Source organism: Zalophus californianus, chromosome 6 (assembly GCF_009762305.2).
Source record: "Zalophus californianus isolate mZalCal1 chromosome 6, mZalCal1.pri.v2, whole genome shotgun sequence".
Classification (NCBI taxonomy): Eukaryota; Metazoa; Chordata; class Mammalia; order Carnivora; family Otariidae; genus Zalophus; species Zalophus californianus.
In genome coordinates, this window is record NC_045600.1 from 86251564 (window position 1) to 86270899 (window position 19336).

The 19336-nt window shown below is 38.4% G+C and overlaps 1 protein-coding gene across 3 annotated transcripts in view; it reads right to left on the reverse strand.

The window, feature by feature from the left end:
* SPG11 (SPG11 vesicle trafficking associated, spatacsin) overlaps positions 1-19336 on the reverse strand; it is an 82091-nt gene that overhangs the window by 29321 nt on the left and 33434 nt on the right. For all 3 annotated transcript variants that reach the window (XR_003515691.1, XM_027570146.2, XM_027570147.1), the window contains exons 16-27: positions 18387-18590; positions 16794-16900; positions 14601-14746; positions 13447-13608; positions 11134-11200; positions 8087-8252; positions 6718-6923; positions 6351-6459; positions 5011-5170; positions 4372-4644; positions 3557-3757; positions 2708-2815 (exon numbers count right to left, since the gene is read on the reverse strand). Coding sequence is in view for 2 of the 3 variants with exons in the window: in XM_027570146.2 (XP_027425947.1) it covers positions 2708-2815; positions 3557-3757; positions 4372-4644; positions 5011-5170; positions 6351-6459; positions 6718-6923; positions 8087-8252; positions 11134-11200; positions 13447-13608; positions 14601-14746; positions 16794-16900; positions 18387-18590 (1909 nt within the window). In the remaining variant the exon portion in view is untranslated. The remainder of the gene's footprint in view (positions 1-2707; positions 2816-3556; positions 3758-4371; positions 4645-5010; positions 5171-6350; positions 6460-6717; positions 6924-8086; positions 8253-11133; positions 11201-13446; positions 13609-14600; positions 14747-16793; positions 16901-18386; positions 18591-19336) is intronic.

The window sequence follows — 19336 nt, forward strand, 5'->3', positions numbered from 1 at the left end:
GTTCATTTTAGCCACTCTGACTGGTGTGAGGTGGTATCTCATTGAGGTTTTGATTTGGATTTTCCTGATGCCAAATGATGTAGAGCACTCTTTCACGTGTCTGTTGGCCATTTGGATGTCTTCTTTGCAGAAATGTCTGTTCATGTCTTCTGCCCATTTCTTGATTGGATTATTCTTTGGGTGTTGAGTCTGATAAGTTCTTTATAGATTTTGGATACTAGCCCTTCATCTGATTAAGACATTTGCAAATATCTTCTCCCATTCTGTAGGTTGCCTTTTGTTTTGTCAACTGTTTCCTTTGCTATGCAAAAGTTTTTTATCTTGATGAAGTCCCAATAGTTTATTTTTGCCTTTGTTTCCCTTGCCTTTGGAAACATGTCTAGCAAGAAATTACTGCAGCCGAGGTCGAAGAGGCTTGCTGCCTGTGTTCTCTAGGATTTTGATAGATTCCTGTCTCACATTTAGGTCTTTCATCCATTTTGAATCTACTTTTGTGTATGGTGTAAGGAAATGGTCCAGTTTCATTCTTCTCCATGCAGCTGTCCAATTTTCCCAACACCATTTGTTGAAGAGACTGTCTTTTATACCACTGGATATTCTTTCCTGCTTTGTCGAAGAATAGTTGACCATAGAGTTGAGGGTCCATTCCTGGGTTCTCTATTCTGTTCCACTGATCTGTGTGTCTGTTTTTGTGCCAGTACCATACTGTCTTGATGATCACAGCTTTGTAATAGAGCTTGAAGTCGGAATTGTGATACCACCAGCTTTGGTTTTCTTTTTCAACATTTCTTTCGCCATTCAGGGTCTTTTCCGGTTCCATACAAATTTTAGGATTATTTGTTCCAGCTCTGTGAAAAATGCTGATGGTGTTTTGCTAGGGATTGCACTGAACGTATAGATTACTCTAGGTAGCATAAGCATTTTAACAATATTTGTTCTTCCCATTCATGAGCATGGAATGTTTTTCCATTTCTTTGTGTCTTCCTCAATTTCTTTCATGAGTGTTCTATAGTTTTCAGAGTATAGATCCTCTCCCTCTTTGGTTAGATTTATTCCCAGATATCTTACAGTTTTTGGTGCAATTGTAAATGGGATTGACTCCTTAATTTCTCTTTCTTCTGTCTCATTGTTAGTGTATAAAAATGCAACACACTTATTTCTGTGCATTGATTTTATATCCTGATATTTTGCTGAATTCCTATATGAGTTCTAGCAATTTTGGGGTGGAGTCTTTTGGGTTTTTCACATAGAGTATCATGTCATCTGCGAAAAGTCAGAGTTTGACTTCTTGGCCGATTTGAATGCCAAAATTTTATTTCTTTTTGTTGTCTGACTGCTGAGGCCAGGGCTTCTAGTTCTATGTTGAACAACAGTGAGGAGAGTGGACATCCCTGCTGTGTTCCTGACCTTAGGGGAAAAGCTCTGTTTTTCCCCAACATACAATGGAATTTTATTCAGCATTTAAAAGGAAGGAAATTCTGCATTCTACATGGATGAAATTTGAGATCATGCTAAGTGAAATAAACCATTCATAAAAAGACAAATATTGTATGATTCCTCTTATATGAGGTAATTAAAGTAGCCAAATCATAAAGACAAAAAAGTAGAATTGTGATTGCCAGGGGCTGGGAATAAAGGAGAATGGGGAGTTCTTGTTTAATGGGTATAGAGTTTTGGTTTTACAACGTGAAAAGGGTGAGGGGGATGGATGGTGGTAATGGTCACGCAACAATGGGAATGTATTTAATACCACTGAACTGTACACAAAATGGTAAATGGTATGTGTATTTTGTTCCAAAAAACAGTAACAACTCAAAAGAAAAGAAAGAAAAGATATCTGGTATAGCCCCAACCATGGAGAGTGACAAACTAAGGAAATTAACGTTCCTATTTGCTGTGATTTTGGAACCTCAGGCATATTTGAATAACTGATTCAATATTTTCAAATAATATAACTTTTTTAAACCTTCATTATGGTTACTAATTGAGAGCAAAAGCCTATACTGAGGTTCCACTGGGATATGTTTGTTGGGTAGAACCAGTATATAGTTTTGTCTCATTTATCACAGAGTTCTTGTGGGGTAGAGAAAGCAAAAGTGCTAAAACCCCAAGCAGGACTAAGGCACATTTTTTTTCCTTCCTTATGACTTTCTCTTTTCTTCCATAGGGTTAATTAGCTCCACATGATAAATAGGCCTGAAACAAGCACTAAATAGGTAGGTACAGCCTGAAATTGACCACACGGCTCAGTATCATTTGGACAGGGACCATGAGGACTGTTGATGAAAAAATCTATTACTATCGGTCACAGTGAATAACGCAGTACTAAACACCCTTCACATTCAATGCTGTTGGAGTTATCTTAGAGTGGCAAAATGTGGCCCATGAACCACCACACTCCTCTTGAGCATCCATAGCAGGTCCTGTTAATCCCTTTCCCACTGAGCTTGGCTGCAGCTCAGGACACTGATCAGAATTAGCACATTAGATGAAAATTCTCTGTCATGGCTGGCAACTGAGGTGCTGTAGGCAAGGCCACTGTAACTCCTGTCCTGCCTCCCCACCTCTGGAACAGTACAAATGAGTTGGTTTGAATTATGCCACATATCAGCTACTCGCCTGCTGTCATAGCCTGACTACTAGCAGATAACAGGCCACTTCAACCAATTTCAGATCAGTGACAAAGAGCAGTAGGGTTCCAACTTACAGTTTCAAAGCTCGTTTGAAACTCCAGAAGTTTAGCTTCAGCTTCCTTATAATTCTTGAAGAACATACACAGTTCATACATCTCCATCATCAACAGTAGTGGGGAATCCTTTGAGGAAGAGTTTGGATGAAATTACAAAATTGTGAAGTCAATCAATAGTATTTTCTCAATGAAAAATGACAATATAAGAGAAGGTTAAGGACATAAGTACTACTAGTAACAGTTTCATAGAATTAAATCATATCTGTTAAAAAGAAAGGTTAAATTTATATTTCTTTTACCTTTTAGAAAAAAGATTCAGGCCAGGTACACCTACTAAACAGTCTGTTTTCTGTCTGTTCTGTACTTGGTCCACTGCACAAGAGCTGGAGACATTCCACTAGATGGTGCTAGGGTACCTCTACGTACACTTCTGGAAAATGGGCTCCGCTGAGCTGCCGACCTACTGCTGTCTGTGGCATTTCTATCATTTCGGTGGGAGCTTTTCAGTCAGAAGACAGGAGTTTTTGGAATGAGAAAGTATAGATCTGAACTATAAACACACTACTTACTAAAGTACTTTGAGATCCTGGGCATGCTACTTAAATTCTGTGAGCCTGAGTTTATTACTCTAAAATGAGGATACTACCACTTCATAACGTCCTCATATAATATTATCTTTCTATAGGACTATTGTGAGAACTGATGAAAATAATATATATAAAGCTCTTTGCTAAATAAATGGTAGTTCTGTTATCATTATTTGTTGTCGGTCAAAAAAACAGAGATAAAAACAATTGAAAAAGTCAACGGGGATATTCTGAAGTAACCCTTATAGACACAGGAATGACATGAAGTGACTATCACTACCTTAAAGAAAAGTTGGAAACCTCTGATGAGAGTTTTGCTCTTCCGCTTTGTTAATAACGTTCTCCAGATGACTGAGAGGTCTTGCAGGTCCCACATGTGTTCTTCCATTGAGCCCTGAATGTGTTCTGTTGCTTCAGCTGCAACACTGTCCTCCACCGACGTGATGATCCAAACACAGAGACAAGGAATAGTACTGGCATCCTACCACAGGATAAAAACTTTTCAAAATAACATTTGTGTCTGGATTACCTGACACGGGAAGTTGGGGGCTCCCCGCAATGCTACAAACATGGGTGGAGATTTCCTGTTTAGAACAAGTCACCTCAATAAATTGGTTAAACTAGCTTGAAAAGCCTCCAAACATGGCATAAACTCTAATGAACAACCAAGGGACTATTGTAAACTGTTCTGTAGAGTATAACCTATCAAAAGACCAAGAGACTGAGTGGGTATTTATGGAAGTTGTAGAAGTACTAAGTATAAGAAAACAAGACTGGCTTCCACAGAAATGCTGATCAAGGTACTGTCCAGAACATCCCATTTCTCTGCTCAAGAGGCCGTGTCCTTTCTCTATGACTGCCAACCAGGAACCAAGGCTTGGACCACTTAAGTTACTGAATATTAAGGTAAAAGAAGTGTACTAGATAGCCCAGAGCCTAAGCTGGAAAAGCGCAGAAGTTAGTGACCTTGAAAACATGGCAGAGCCTCACTGTCATCATCACCCCACTTCCTCTCTGATTATCAGGCTTCCCTGTCCCTTTCCATGGTTTCTGTTGCTCTCTGGGTCCTTACTTTAGGCTTCTCCTTATGCTCACCTGGAGGCATGAGGCCAGGACACTAAGGATAGGGGCCTGTTGTCTCACTCCTTCAGCTAGGAGCCAGCACCAGGAGTTTGGCTCCTCTGAGCACCGGAGCAGAACCTCAAAAAAATCAGCCATCTCTTCTTGGTTTCTCTGGAGTTCCGGGGGGGCCCTGCTGCACACTTGATCACTGTCCATTCTGGAGTTAGACTCTGAGGTCAAGTTCTCAAAAGCCAGTCTTAAGTGGTCTTGAAGGACAGGACTGAAATACTGAAGAAGAGATTTCACCTAGAAAACATATTAGATGATAAAGACCAATTTCATCTGGAGCTGAAAAATGTTAGAGAAAAGCAGAGGCAAAATTGTTCTTTCTCACCCTGAACTGTGTGTGGGGGAAGTGACCATGTCATTTTACAAAGTTATTTGTTGCTTTGGAGTGAATTTAAATATTTAGTCTGGAGTCACAAAAACTCTTCCTTCAGCTTTTTAGTACTAATGACTAATCCTGTCTGATGCCAACCCACTGAAATCTTAGTAAAAACAGTAGTATCATAGAAAACAAAAGCCTAGGTCTACACAACAGAAAGAATACTATTTGTCCTCCCAGAAGTCTTCCAATATCCTCTGCTTGAATGGCAACAAATGGTGGCTTACCTCCTCCGGGTGATAGTTATGGAGTTGGCTGTGAATAATGAACTGTAACCAATCGTTTGCTTTGGCACATTCTCTGAGATAAGACATGCTCAGTTTCACATTGTGAAGCCTGCAGAACTGTACTGCTAATGCCCACTGGCTGCTAGATTCACTAGATAACCTGTAATTGGACGTTGGGGCAGTAGAGAAAAAAAAAATTGTTAAAATATAGCTTTAGTTTAAATGGAAAATTAGTAAAAAGTAAACAAATTTAACTGCAGCATATTCTCTAAAAAAACCTTTCAACAAATACCAAATGTTTATTAGGCTGCTTTGGAAAATAAAGAAAAAAGAGGGCTCTTGCATCCACAATGCATAAAAGCTTTCTTAGCATACTGGCAGAATGCATTCCTTTTATTAACCAAGTATTTATCCATAGACAGATTATACTAGCTATATACCATCCTTAGGAGAATTGAGTAGTCACTCAAGAAATTTCCTGAGTGCTTAATTGTTTTGCATGATTCACTTTAGAGTATCAGAGCCCAGACAGGTGCTTGGGCTTCCTCAGCCAGGGGGAAGTACTTGTTCCTGTTCATAGCCGGAAACTGTTGAGAACAGAGTCACTGATAGCAGGTACAAGAGAATGGTACATTCCTAGGGTCTGGGCTGGCTAGGTCACCCCAGGTGGCATAGCATAGAGGAAAGATGGCATAAATGTGTAAGTAGAGGGGTTTTTGCGGATAGATGGTTACCTCAACTTTCATTATCAACTAATATATATTAGCAAGAGAAAATTAAGGACCTCACTTAGAATCAAATTTTATGAGATCCATATCCCCCCTCTTCTTTTTTTTTTTCTTTTTCTTAGAGAGAGAGCAATGGAGGACAGAGAGAGAGAATGGAGGACAGAGAGAGAGAATCTTAAGCAGGCTCCATGCCCAGCGCAGAGCCTGATTCAGGGTTCGATCTCACGACCCTGAGATCATGACCTGAGCCAAAATCAAGGGACGGGGCTTAACCCAGGTGCCCCAATCCCATATCTTCTTAAATGATTTCAACATTTAACACTTAAGAGACTTCTCTGACCAGCAGGGCAGTGGAGGAAACAGAGCTCTTCTCCATCTCTTGGAAACTCTATCTCTAAAGAGTGAATAATTATCTGCACCCTCCCTTTACTGATGGCAAGAAGCAATTAAAACCCACTGTCCATTTACTGAGTGTCTGCTATACGCTGGCTGAATAAGACGGCCTGAAGGGATTGGTAAAAGCATCTGAGGTGTTGAAAGAAAGACTAGGCAAATACAGATTGGAAGAATAAAGCTTGTTGGAAAAGAGAATGAGGCTGCAATTCAACAAACCTCTTTATTTCCTGCTGCTGAATGCTGTTCCATATACCTTCTTCTAAGAGAATAAGCAATTCCTCTATGGTGGCCTTTTCACCCACAGCCAGTTTAGATAGTTTTTCAGCTGTAAGAAATACAAACAATAAAAACTGGTCAAGAGAAAGGGTCAGGAACTCTTCTGTTTGAAGAGTGTGGCCCAGGGCCATTTTGGAACCTAATTAAAGGGCCCAAGAAAGTGAGATAAAGTGCAAACATTCTGCAGGAAAAGGATGAAGCAGGAACATAATTATTTCCTCCCCAACCACTCACAATTCGATGCTTTAGACCTATTCATCCCTTGTCCTCTAAACAAAACAAACCCCAGATGGAGAAGGTACTGTACCTAGAGACTCTCTGATACAGCTGTACTGAGCATCTTCGTTTCTACACTTGTAGCTCAAAATGATATTGGCCACTTTCATATCAACTCTGAGCTTGAGGCTGTCGAGGCCAAGCAGTTCTAAGAAACAAACACAGGCAGCTCCTACTGAAGGTATGTAGAAGGAGGAGAGCCCTAAAACATAGGCTTCATTGCCTACTTGCAGGATCCTGAAAAAGAAAGGAATCAAAATCACATCAGAAAACTGTTTCTCACCAGGAAAAGGAGATGGAATTCCATAGTGATACATGGAGTGTCAGACACCTGTGATTTTTAGCTTCCTCCCCCTTCCAGTTTTGGGCCCCTGCACACATCCATTTAGGTTCTTGGTAGTTTTTCGTTGTCTCCATAGCCCCCCATTCCCTTATATTTAACTTTCTCCTAAAACACCTACCTACTCATAGGCCAAATTATTCTTGCTTCCAACTGCATCCAGGGAACACAGAACAGAATTACAGAAAGACTGCCAACTTGTGATCCTATCAATTATGAGTATATACGCAAACTACCAAGAAAATTAATGCTAATTGAAGTTTGACATCACATATGTAGTTTTATATGCATAGACATATTTCAAGGAAAGATGCACAAAAAATTAACCATGTTTATCTACTATGCAGAATGAAGACAGGAGACTCAGGGACTTTTTATCTTTCATTTTTCAACCTTCTGAATTATTTGAATATTTTATCACTAAAATGCATTACGTTGTTAACTAGGAAACAAACCAACAAATAAAGTAAATCTATATTTAGGTAACTCTATCTAATACTCCTCCCAATTCTGTGATTTATAAAAGTGAATTATAAAAAATGAATATCTTAAATACAGAATTCACATCTTATTATACAATTCCCTCTTAAGAATAATTACTAATATTTGGCAAGCTCTTGGTTTTTTTTTTAATTTTTAAAGATATAAATACTATTTTTAATATTATCTTTTTAAAAGATTTTTCTTTATTATTTATATGAGAGAGAGACAGAGATAGTGAGAGAAAGCACGAGCAGGGAGAAGGAGAAGCAGGCCCCGATGAACAGGGAGCCCATCACAGGGCTTGATCCCAGGACTCTGGGATCACGACCTGAACCTAAGGCAGGCGCTTAACCGACTGAACCACCCTGGTGCCCCTTAATGTTATCTTTATTATCTTTTCCCCATTAACAAAAGACACACTAAATCCCCCAAACTTGGGATATACAGAAACGCCCAGAGGAAGGGAAAAAAAAAAAGATGACCAAATTACTAGCCAAATATAACTACTTTTCAAATGTTTATGTAAAACACAGAGATGTCTTTTATTAAGAGTATAAATTATGTTTTAAATACTCACAGCTGCTTGGGAGTCTTGCTCTTGGTTAATTCCTGGACCAGAAAAGTACCAAATGCAAATGATGGCCGTCCATGTTGTAAATAATATGCAAAATTCAGACGTTCCACTATAGCATATTTATTAACTAGGTCAGGGCTAGAAAAATGTGGCAGATGACTCACTGCGTCTGGGGGGAAAGTGAAGCAGTATTAATCCTCTGCACCTCACCATGATTAATTGCAAATCTGCACGTGGAAAACTTAGCTCTGCAATGGTGAAAGAAAACCAGTTGCAGGACACTTGGGTGGCTCAGTTGGTTACATGTCTGACTCTTGATTTTGGCTCAGGTCATATCTCCGGGTCATGACATCAAGCCCCGTGTTGGGCTCCATGCTCAGGGGGAATCTGGTTGAGATTCATTTTCTCCCTCTCCCTCTGCCCCAGCTTGCACATGCGTTCTCTAATAAATAAATAAGTCTTAAAAAAAGAAAAAAACAGTTGCTATAGTCATTTTGTACCACTGTGTATTACTCTGAACCACCAAAATGTAATAGTTCATTTTAATGTGTAGAAGTAGCCCATTTTATTTTTTAAATTTATTTATTTTAGAGAGAGAGCAAGCATATGTCAGGGGGGGAGGGGCAGAGGGAGAGGGAGAGAATCTCAAGCAGACTCCCCTCTGAGTGGGGAACCCAACGCAGGGTGCAGACCCACAACCTTGAGATCATGACCTGAGCTGAAATCAAGAGTCAGATGCTTAACTGACTGAACCACCCAGGCGCCCCAGCCCCCCATATTATACAAAAATATGTATCCAAGAAGCTGCATAAAAACTTATAAATTATGCTTTTTCCTCAACTTGTTATTTTAGATGTCTTAATTCTGCATTTGATGATCCTTCAAGTCACAATGGCAATAATCCTTTAGCTATAACATCTCTAAGGATCTGCAAAAGGAGCTTTTTAATTTATTCATGGAGCTCATTACACAATGAAATCCCTTAACATTTTTATGAGTCCTCTATACGCCAAGGCCAACTCCCTGTACCTTTCTCCAGTATACAGTGTAAGAACATCCTTTTCTCCATATTAATGCCCTCCTCAATTTCCTTTTGTTATCATTATACTTTCTGATGTATTCAGAGCACTTTATTATCTATATGATGGTACCACCTTTCTCAGGCCAGCAGAGTAGCTCAAAGTTCCTCTGTGCCCATGAAAATAGCAGAAGATATGTGGATGTGATAAGTTAGTATGAAAGAACTCCTCCTGTTAGACAAGCCCTAATCTTTAATCGCCACTTAACCACTCACTACTATAAAAAAAAAAAAAAAAATGAAATAACACTTTGAACTGTTAAGGAACAAGCTCTGGAAAATAGTGCATCTGCTTTTATTTTCAAAGTTCAAAGCTTATTTCTGAAAAAACATTTCATCCTCCTGTGGCATTCAAGGACTTTTTATATTGTGACTTGGCTCTTAAAAAAAAAAAAAAAAAAAAAAAGACTTGAAGAGTTGAGAGGCATCTGTCAACTTTCCAAGTTATTACTTAAAAGTATACCCCCTTTGAGACTAAAAAAAAAAAATTGTGACATGTCTTATCTATATTCTTTTGGAGCTCACAGTGATTTTGGTAACTTATTACATATAAAACTGTTCATTCATTCATTAAATATTTGCTGAGTACATGTAAAGTATATAGCACAATCTGGGGCCAAGTGAGCTAACTTGAGTTTTTAATCCAAATAAGACCCTGATTTTTTTAGCAACTGGGGGCTAGCACGGAGAGCACGTGCAAGAGAAAATTCTACCCAAAGGGAAATTTTTCTCCTGCCTGTCACAGAAGCCAAGTCACCTCGCAGTCACCCTACATCTCTTTTCAATGGTAAGATCATATGAAAAAAGAAGCAAATATTCTAATTAAAGACAATTCTCCAATTTTATAAATCCACATTATGTTTTCATAATTGTTTCATTTACTTTGTGCTTTATTTCCTCAAATATGTTTTAAACTTCTTAACACCAGGCAGGGAATACATCTTCAACTTCCTCTCTGTTCCCCTAATGTACCTAGTACGGTGCTCATTTTCCACAAAGGGGTCAGGACTCTGGCTAAGTGCTGGAGTTGGAGGCATTAAAACAGGGCAGGGGATTTGGTCTACACTCTAGTAGGAACTTCCCAGAGATTAATTAGAGTATTTTCACTTGAAAATGTAATACGTACTACTTTATTCAGCCTTCAACAAATATTTATTGAACATCTACTGTAGGCTGGGAACTCCCCTGAGCCTTGGGCACTAGGTAAATTAAATCTACTGAAATTTGAACTTACAAAACCAACACATTAGAAAATTCATTTTTATGCATGTCAGTAAATATTTACAGGGCATACATGCTAAGTGCTCATTTGAAGCCTACTTCAGAGCAATTTCACAGCAGAGGCACCGCAGGTACCAGGATATTAAAGGCTAACTCTAAATTTAAAAGTAAAAAAGTAGAGTTTAAGAATAGCATAAAAAAAAAAAAAATCAGAGAAAGGCTTATAGCCTAAAGAGAACAGTAGTGTGTATGCATCTGGTGCTCACCATGTGCCAGCAACTGCAAGAGCTTTTTAAATGCCTTGTCTCCTTTCATTCTCAGGTAATATGTGAGGTGGGCACTGTTATTAACCTTATTTTATAGGAAATTGAAGAGACGTTAAATCACTTACCCAAGGTCATACAGCTATTACAGGTCGAGCCAGGATTTGCCTAATGCCTACACCTATGCTCTTAACCTTTATTAACACTATACTGCAAACAAACAGGGATTTGGGGAAAGGGAGAAATTTAAGCAGATAGGTACAGCTTACATTTCCCAGCAAGGATAGCACTAGTGACGCACTATAATTACTTTTAACTCACAACATGTTTTCAATTCAGTCTCCTAGAAAATGTTTTCCATTGGAATGCATCTTCATTTTTGAAATGGAAAACAGTGAAAAAAAACTGGATTGGCTTTATGTAAATTAACTTCTACTGTCAACACTGCTGAAATACTTCTAAAGCCCTAGGTACCTGGAATGACTTACCTCCTATAGCCAGTGTGTTGGCAGACTGCCAGCCAAACAATCTGCTAGGGTCAAAGGGCAACAGTGACTGAAAAAGTGGAAAAGTCAGAGTTAAAAGTTAAGTGATTCTAAAGTAAGTAAACAAAATTGTATGAAAAGACTTCACAAGTAGTCCGCTTCCCTTCTCCAACATTATCTTTCTGGACTTAAATTCTGAATGCAGCTTAAAAAAAAAAAAGAATGCATGAGACACTTTCCTATGTTAATAAAAATAGAGCCAGCTATGTTCCTTTTAAAGACTCTTTTCGGGGCGCCTGGGTGGCTCAGTCGTTAAGCGTCTGCCTTCGGCTCAGGTCATGATCCCAGGGTCCTGGGATCGAGCCCCACATCGGGCTCCCTGCTCACTGGGAAGCCTGCTTCTCCCTCTCCCGCTCCCCCTGCTTGTGTTCCTGCTCTCGCTATCTCTCTGTCAAATAAATAAATAAAATCTTTAAAAAAAAATAATAAAGACTCTTCTCACTTCAAACTATATCTGCAAAGTACACTCTCTTTTGGTTGAAGCATCATCCATTATAATGTAACATGGACTTTTGAAATGCTTTTGGAATCCAAACCCAAGAGGACTAAGAGGCTAGACAGTGGTACCATGTAAACAGGACAAGGTGAGCTAAGGCTGGTCTGAAAAGGGAATCGGGAGACAAGTAGATCAAAGGTTAGAGGAATGTGATGAACAAATCACCACCACCAACAAAGAAAAGAGTGGAGTAAGGTTAAGCCAGTCAGAAAAGGTTTGAAAGCAGGGAGCCGTGGCTGTTTGAAATTTGTCTAGGCCAAAGATATAGCAAAGACTACAAACAGATGGTAGGAAAGATAAAGGAGAAAATTTAAAAAACCTTTAAGTCACGATTTGGGTGGCTAAGGTAAGAGCAGCTTTGATTTAAAATCATGGGAGAATTTATGGTCTATTAAGGAAGGACTACTTTTCATAAAGTAACAGGATTAAAACTGCATGGGTCAACTTGAAAACAGAACAAAGAACAACCTGAAATCACTTATGTTTTAGGCTGATTGAATAGGTAGTAAAACTATGTTTTTATACAATCCACTTATACATAGTTGACAGTGGTGCTACTGGTCTGCAATGAGATGAGAAGTTTGCGATAAATTTAAATGCAGCTAACTACTTCCCGCTTCCAGAGAGTCTTGCTAAATTCTCTCCCTCTCTCTTACACACACACACACACACACACACACACACACACACACACACACACACACACACACACACAGAAAGCCTGCTGAACTGAACATGACACAGATTTATAGAATAGTCTAAGATCTTAACGTCATCACATACCAGCAACAAGCAGTTCATGGCCTGGCAGCCATCCAGGGACCACATTTTTGAGTAGGACTACTCTATAAATTAAGGACTGTACACATTAGAGAGATTTTGTACCTTTATAGATTATAGAGCTTATGTTGAATTAAGGACACTGTGGGAATATGTGCACCCAGAGAAAAAAAGCAAAAGCCCTTTGAAACGAGAAATGAACAGAAGAATGTGTTCATCATGGAGGATCTGAGTAGGTTTCAGGGAATCTGAATTCCTCTGAAATAGAAGCAAAATTATACATGTATGTGCAATTTTTCTGGGTAGAAGACTCCTAACTCGCTCATATTCTTAAAGAGATCTCTGTCCTGAAAAAGGTTAAGAAGCACTGATTTAAATAAACAAATAGCCCTATTCATTGAGAAGAGAGAGAAGTTATCAGGAGTAGAATGAAGTGGCTTTTGAGGAAGGCAGCAGGCAAACACGCTGGCCAACTGTCGGTCTGCTCTCAGAGCCATTCCCACCATTCTCTCCTGTTCTGCAGAGAACTGCATTTCCCAAGCGCCTCTGCCCCTTGGCTACCAGACAGGTTTTTGCCAAGAGAGACAACATGGGAGATTAAAGGTGGGAAGAGGGAAGAAACCAGGATATTTTCTATCTCCTTTGCTTTCTGGGGTATCTCCTCCAAGGTTCCAGCTCTACCCTCCACATTCCCCGCTCAGGGGAACAGGCAGCCTGGCTGTGAGTTTAGTTGTTCCCAGAGACGGGCCCGGCCTCTGGGTTCTGCTAACACTACTTTCTCACACTGTTCTTGCAGCGTTAGGGGTGTTGGTGGCTTCCTTGTCAGTTTTTGACTTGTCTCACCATCGCATGTTTGGATTCCCCATTCTGCTATGACTGTGTAAGTAATTACCTACGTTAAAATGTCCTCCATGCTACAGACCCAGAGGGGGTTTCAGTTTTCCTGGCTGACCCCTGACTGATACTCCTCAGTACCGTACCTGAATAAGGTGGTAAAGCGTAATATCGGGTGGCAAGACATTAGAGGCAGTGTATTGTGGGAAGAGAGCAGTTTTTAGCTTGGGATAAGGAGTTAATGCCATCTTCAGTAACTGGGGATCTACTTTCTTCAAACAGGTCTCATTTTCATCATTCTGAACAACCTAAATAAAAAGATCACATGATACAGAGTAAGGTTTTTCTCTTCTCCAAATTTAAGTCTTTTTTTCACAAGAGTGAAACAAGGTTAGCTTGAAAAACTACATGGTAGTGAAGAAAACATTGGTCAAGGAGTCACAAGCCAATAGTTTTAGTTCTGGTTCTAAGAAAAACTAGCTGGTGACCTTGGGCCAGATATTTAACAGCAGGCCTCAGTTTCCTACAAAATTAGGAAGTTCAACTAGATCAGTGGTTTTCAAACTACATGTGAAAATATTGTTTGAAAAAAGTCTCTGCTACTAAAGTATTTAAAATATTTAAATAGTAAGTAAATGTCTTTAAAGGGAAAAAAACTACTAGACTAGACTAGATGACTCCTACCTAGGTCCTTCTCCCTCAGCTCTCAAGTTATTCTAAGACTAATTTCTGACAGGTGATTAAAAACAGAGGCATAGATAACCATATGAATTAAAATATATTGCAATAATCTGGAAGAGGTGGTATTATATTATCAGTAAGAAGCTTTTAAAGATTTTTATTAAACTGCATTCTTCAGTTCCCTGTAATGAGGCATACTATGTACTTTCAAAAAAGCAGAGATGGGCCAGTTTCCACTGGGTCCCTCAGAAGAGTTTATATGGATAGCTAAAAATTATGATTTCCTTTTTGCCTATTAATTCCCAAGCCACACATCTAAAGTACAGTTACTCCCAGGAGCAATCAGATCCTGATTCTATCCCTAAAACAAACCTGAAGTTTAGAAAACAAAGGTAAAAAAAAAAAAATCTCTATACCACATATTAATTCCTTTCCAACTTAAGTGAATATAATACAAAATTTAAAAACTTCATCCTTGTTTTATGCCCTTTAATAAAATGAAATACTTATGTAAGTGGTTGTATTTGAATATCAAAGGAGTCTAAAAGATCCATAGTTATTTCCACTAAATTTAAAATCAGTCCTATTTTACCATAATAGGTAAAAGTGCTATCCATACCTGGCTGACACCCCCAGGGGCATACATTGTCGTAGCAAGGGCCAGGAGGGTATGTCCTTCCAATAGCATACTGCTTATACTGGCCTGGTTGCTGGGAATCAGTATCTGAGCATTTGCAAGGCTAGCCTGGAAGATCAGTTTGGGATCTGAAAAATAAAAGAGTAGGTTTTTCTCCTTAAGAGAAAGAATTACATAATTCTGAGGAAGAAAATTTTTAACTCTATCCACAGAAGGAGGTACTTTCTAAGATGAAAAGCAATAGGAAAACATCATAAAGGGGAAAAAAAATGAAAGATTTGTCCACATAAAGTAAAAACTTCTATTCAGACAATTGAGACAAACAAGTGTTGAAACAAACAGAAGAAAATTGAAAGGTAATAAACTAGGGGGGAAATTTTAACAACAAATTAACAGCAAATGACAACCTAAGGATTAATGTCTTCAGCAAAGAGTTCATACAAATCAATGCCCAAAATGCTGACTCTAACAGATAAGTAGACAAAGTAAATACCTATTTACAAAGGAGGAAATATAAATGTCTGACATATAAAAATATGTAGTTTGTTAGCAATAAAGAAATGCAAAAATCAGATGCCATATATTCCTTATCAACAAAAATAATCATCCTCAAGCACACAGCTGGTCAGGGCACAAAGAAGCTGGGACTTATGGATAAAATGCTCTAATTCCCCTGAAAAGCAATCTGGCCTTATAGCAAGAACCTTCAAAATGTATATAACCTTTGATCCAGTAATTTCATATCCAGGAACCTATCTGTACTAAGGAAATCATCTGAAACAAAGACAAAAATTTTATGTTCAAATATACAAAAGACTATTATTTATGACAGAAAAAAATTGAGACTAGCCTCAGTGTCAAAAGATGAGAGAGCAGTATATTAGGTAACAGTACATCCATATGATGAAATATTATGTAGACATAAAATAGTCATTGTCTCTAAGAACACAGGAAAATTCTTATAACTATTATATGAAAAAAGCAATATATAAATACATAGACATTTCTAGTTGTATCCCTAGTACTTAGAGACTGTCACAATGTGGGAGCTTAATAAATATTTGTTGGATGAATGAAATATAATATAGACCAGGCTAAAAAAAAGTATAGAGAAAATAGCTAGAACAAAATACATTAAAATATATCAAGAGTTGCCTGTAGATGATTATCTACCTAGGCTATCTGCCTGCGGAGTTTTATCTTCTAGATAGTTGTCTGTGGCCTCCAATTTTTCTTTACAACGAACATGTATTATTTTATAATCAGCATCAAAAAAAACCCAAAATAAAACATAACAAAAAACCCAATCCACATTAAGAAAAAAGTTTTTATTTGGGGAAAAAAACAGGAATTGCATAAAAGCTTGGCTGTTGATATTTCTTGCCTGTATAGTGGCTCAGCCTGTCCCCTTTCTAGAGACAATCTCTGGAATACCAGCTAATCCCTCAAGGGGGCGGGGGGGGGGGGGGTGTCCCAGGGCTCTTCTGATTCTAACTGGAGCCAAACTCTCCTTCAGGAGCTCTACTACAGAAGCCACAAGAATCCCACAAGCACTGTGGATTTTTTTTTCTTCCATATGGAGTTACTTACTAAAGGATTCAGGGCAGGCACCTGGCAGACAGACCACTTCTTCACAGAAAAAGGGTGTCCATCTACCAGAGAGCAGGAATTCAGCCTGTGATAAACTGGTGAGATGAAAGATATCCAAAGACAACCCAGCATGAGGCTGAGGGGGAAGGGCACACACGCACACATGCCATTTGGCTTTTTGTGGCTGGAGAGAGGGAAACATTTTTGGTCTTCTGCTTCTTAAATAAAACTTGAGCCTAGGCTATAGTCAGATATTTGTCTAGAGCCAAGTGATTTATTTAGAACTCACCAATTAAATGCCATTCAACAGACATTTAGCAAAAAAAAAAAAAAAAAAATTAGAATTTTTAAAAAAAGATTTATTTTAAAGAAAGAGAGCAGAGTGGGAAGGGCAGAGGGAGAGGGAGAGGAAGAGAGAATCTCAAGCAAAGGCTGTGCTGAGTACAGAGCCTGACAGGGGGCTTGATCTCTAGACCCTGAGTTCATGACCTGAGCAGAAACCAAGAGTCCAACACTTAACTGACTGTGCCACCCAGGTGCCTGTAGCCAAAAAAGTATTTGTATTTTAATACAGTACGCCCATACCTGTTAAATTACTGGAAACTTGTCGACACTGAACTAAAAATTCAAACCAAGGGTAAGCTTCATGTAATTCTTTTTTTTCCAAAAAGGGACAATTTGAAGGGCTCAGTCTGTATATAAAACAAAAGAACAAATTCTGGTTAACATACAGGATAAGACAATTATAAACATGTTTGCTCAAATGATAATGAGCTTTAAAAAAGGAACTTTGGAATTAAAAGTAAATGTAACATATATTCCTTGTGTTGTGCTTTATATACTCCATATGATCTGGAAATAAAGAAGAATTTAGAGACAGATAATTTTATTTATAATGTCTTTACTTCCATGATGAAATTTTACCAACCCTATAAAATTAACAGATATCTTGTCCTTTCAGATACTTTACATTTTATTGTATTTTTAATTTATTTGAGAGAGAGAGAGAGAGAGAATGAGTGAGGGGAGGGGCAGAGGGAGAAGCAGACTCCCCGCTGAGCAGGGAGCCCGATGTGGGGCTCGATCCCAGGACGCTGAGATCATGACCTGAGCTGAAGGCAGACACTTAACCAATTGAGCCACCCAGGTGCCCCTTATTGTATTTTTTTTAAACATCAAAAACACTTTAGCATTTTCAAACTTCAGAGGTTTTTGAAAAGTTTTACACACTACAGAGAAGCTAGGACTGAGGAATTCAGTCTCAGAATACATCCTCTGAATTTGACTTTTACATCTTCTCTTGCCAGTAGCTTTGGGGAAAAAATTCCTGTGTCTAAATAAGCCTCAATGGTATGAACTGGAAAAATATCATCTGTTTGAATTCCTAGTCTTTAATACACAAAATAAAATAAAAATGTTCTCATTAGCACATTAAGTGTGGGCTCTGCAATAAAACCTAAGTAGAATTAAATCTGGCTGTACCATTTACTAGAACTGTACACCTTAAGGCATACACTCTCAACACTCCAGTTCCCTCACCTGTGGAATGGAGATGGGAGTAACCACCTCATAGGACTTTGGGGAATATTAGATGAATCAGTGCACATCAAGCACTTAGCCTAGTGCCAAGAACACTGCATACTCATATAATAGAGACTACAATTCTTTGTATTACTGAGCCAACAGTAATTTACAGTGGCCACATATGATTCTGCAGGTTGATCTTGGGCAGGTACGTACTGATGTATATTCACCTATCTAAACAAATTGTAGAGCATATCTAACATACCTCATAGTGGTTATGAATTCAAAATTGTTTAACATTCATTTGTCTGGGAATGAAGGTACCAAAGAACTGCAAGTTAACTTTTAGAATTTTCCCCTCTTTTAAGCTTCTATAGCATTTCTTTCATTTTATTCCCTCTAGTTATTTAAAAGGTTAACAGAGATGTTACAGGATTAACATCACCAAAAACACATGATAAGCATTTAGTTGAATGCAGCATTGAACTAAGGTACCAAGTGCTGGAGCTGGCAAGGGAGGTGGGGAGCTACAGCAAAAAGACCAGCATTCTTCAAGTGAAAGTTTAGCATTTTCCTAAAAGTCATGTTTAGAAGTAGTATGGAAAGAGGAAACGTGAAGATCTGCTCAAAGACAAATCAGTTCTCAGTACTCACTTGTAACAGTCAAGATAGACATAGAGAAGATACTGCAGACCGTGCTCCAAACAATAGAGAATGAAGTGAGAATGGAAATCCCAACCTTCCTTGGATCTGTAGTCTTGAATGGGGAGAGCATCTTGCATCACACCCCCGATGCGGTTCAGTCTTAGCAGGAAGAGTTCGAAGTCTTCTAGTTCAGACTTAAGAAAAATCCCATTCCTGTTGAGGTTTCAGAGATGGCAAGTTACAAAGTTGCCAGATTCAGAGCAGACCAAACCACTTCCATTGCTGAAGTCTCAACTACTTAAAAATAAGGATTTACAAATTAAGACTGCCAAGTCTCACTCTACAATGATGTTCTGACTATATTTTTGCTAGTTCTGATGAAGGTTCACACACCACTTTAATATTTAAAGGTAGTAATGATAGTCTAGAGTTAACTTAAATATTTCAAAAACCTAATCTATCTCCATTTTGTGTGTGTGTGTGGTTTTGACTGGTACTATACAATCCACTTTGGCAACAGTGGTTAGCTCTTGAAGCTAGAGGCTTTAACCACCGAAATTTCCAAAATAGTGTAACAAAATTGTTAAAAAAAAAACCAAAAGAACTAAAGTAGAATAATTTAACTAGACCAACTACTAAACAAGAATAGAAATTTGCATTTAAATATTACTTTTTACAAATTTACTGTAAAGTATATGTACCAAAGGAGTATAGAACCTATGTAATGTGGCATTTAAAGAAACACTATGTAACCATTACCCATATAATAGATTATACCTGGAAGCCCTTGGTGTATTCCTCCCACTGCATGTCCTTTGCTACCCCCAGAGCTAACCACTATCCTGATTTTGTAATAACCATTCCCTACCTTTATTCATAGTTTTACCCACTCGTATATGTAACCCGAAATAATATATGGTAGGGTTTTGCCTATTTTAAACTTTATATATAAATGGTAC